The 2,092-nt window shown below is 34.9% G+C and overlaps 1 protein-coding gene across 1 annotated transcript in view; it reads left to right on the forward strand.

The window, feature by feature from the left end:
* The first annotated feature begins 1,063 nt into the window (after window positions 1–1,063).
* The window catches only part of or101-1 (odorant receptor, family B, subfamily 101, member 1), a 2,510-nt gene continuing 1,481 nt past the window's right edge, over window positions 1,064–2,092 (forward strand). The window contains exons 1-2 of the mRNA XM_035666757.1: window positions 1,064–1,067; window positions 1,833–2,020. Of these exons, the coding sequence (XP_035522650.1) occupies window positions 1,064–1,067; window positions 1,833–2,020 (192 nt within the window). The remainder of the gene's footprint in view (window positions 1,068–1,832; window positions 2,021–2,092) is intronic.

A 2,092-nucleotide genomic window follows, 5' to 3' on the forward strand; every position in this document is an offset into this window, starting at 1 on the left:
ATAATTTAGTAAACTGACATATTTTATGGATATTTCATATTATATTAAAAACTGTACAATGAACCCAAACAGTGAACTCAGTAACTGGAAGAGGTTTGTGTAAAACCAGATACATTTTGAGGAGATTATTTCTTGTTTGGGGAACTTTTTATTTTTAACAATCACAAAAACTTCTCTTTTGACAAATTCAACAATTGACAAGTGTTTTCTGGTCACTGACACTTTCTACCATTGTTCTATAAGATCTTTGATGTAAAAAAGTCTTCTAACCCACTCGTTAAAAGCCCTCAAGACCCCCAGGTTGGGAACCACTCATGTAAAGTACACATTCAGGATGAGAAAAAAAAAGAATTTGAAATTAAGATTTAAATTAATCCAAATCTCTTGTTTTACACAAACTTCCTGCAGTTACTGAGCTCACTGTTTGGGTTTATTGACAGTTTAATATAATATGAAATATCCATAACATATGTCACTAAGTCAGTTTAATAAAAGATAGAAAAGGGCTCCCTTAAGGAAAATGGTTGGGAATCACTGCCTTATCTTACAATGTCACAGCTGCACACTAGATTATTGGAATATCTAACAGGGTAAATATGTGATTCTGAAGTAAAACATCTGTACTGATACTGTAGGTCATCAATCAGGGGAAGCAGCAGGCAGCAAAAGAAACATTTCAAAATTCAGATTTTATGATGAATTAATGCCGAATTTCAGAATTCACATTGAACTCTGTCTTTGGTATTTTGGGGTCCATTCATACAGTATTAAAACCCAATATGTTGAAAAGCTTTATTTGTTGTTTATTGTTATTATTATTAGTATTTAGGATTATTTTTAACATCATGAATAAAAAATTCCTGTCCCTGATGCATACTTCACATTAATAGAATATAATATGAAATGTCCATAAAATATGTCAGTCAGTTTAATAAATGATAAAAAGAGGTCCCTTAAGGAAGAAGGTTGGGAACCACTGCTGTATGTGACAGTCATTTCACAAAAATTTGTTCTTAGAGTGTCATGTGAACAGAGGCTCCACCTCTTTGTGCTATAACCCTGCATGGGTTGTTGGTACTAATGGCATCGAAGTCTTCCGTTCAACCTTCAGCCATGTTGATCATAAATGCATATAGTTGAACAGCCGAAAGCCAGACAAGACCCCTTATTTTGATCAACCTGCGACTTCTGCAGATGAGATTTTGACCAGATTACAGGGCAATAACTGATGTATTAATATGTTTAGATAATAATATAATGAGTTATATATGGTTACACAAAAAAGATTTATTACTTGCACTTTATTTATGTCAACTTGCTCAGATATGGTGGCACTGTACAGAGTGGTGTCCTCGGCATACACTGAAGTACACATATGACGGTACACTGAAGTGATAAATAACTTTATATTATATATTTAACTTTTCTTCATCAGTTCAGTTTATTTATCAGTGATCTTAGTGAAACTGGATCATATTTTCATAGGAAATAAATTTAGCTAGAATAAATGTGTAACATCTGATTAGACTTTCAAAATAAAGCTTAATTTTGTGGCTAATGTTGTGAAACAGTTGCACTTTGGTTAGGTTTAGGCACAAAAACGACTTAAACTTTGGGTTTACTTAAAGAACTTCAACGTGTTATGTAAGTTAATTTACATTACAGTCCGGTGTTTGTTTGAGCCCAAATGTGAACTTTAAGCTCCACTCTTTATGTTTGTGTTCACTGACGTAGTGTTTTTCTATATTTCGTTCCCTTTATATACAGAAAATATGAGCACGGCTACGTAAAACAACAACACTGACGGCTCCTCTTGCCTTGCTCCTTTCCAGATTCAGACCTGCCCTTGTTGACCAATGACAGATCGAGCTCTGGTAATGGCACCTGGGGACCTGAGGGAGTCACTTTCTTCATCATCCAGGGCCTCACTAACCTCGGCAAGACAAACATGATCCTTTTTGTGATCCTGCTGTTGGGTTACATCATCATCCTGGGAGGAAACAGCATGATCATCTTCGTGGTACAAAACAAACTCATCTAGTGAACTTCCTCCTGTCTTGTTCTTAGAAATGCTATATGCTAGGCTAATCTA

The sequence above is a fragment of the Morone saxatilis genome, unplaced genomic scaffold (genome assembly GCF_004916995.1).
Source record: "Morone saxatilis isolate NCDOM2014 unplaced genomic scaffold, NCSU_SB_2.0 Contig20, whole genome shotgun sequence".
Taxonomy (NCBI): domain Eukaryota; kingdom Metazoa; phylum Chordata; class Actinopteri; family Moronidae; genus Morone; species Morone saxatilis.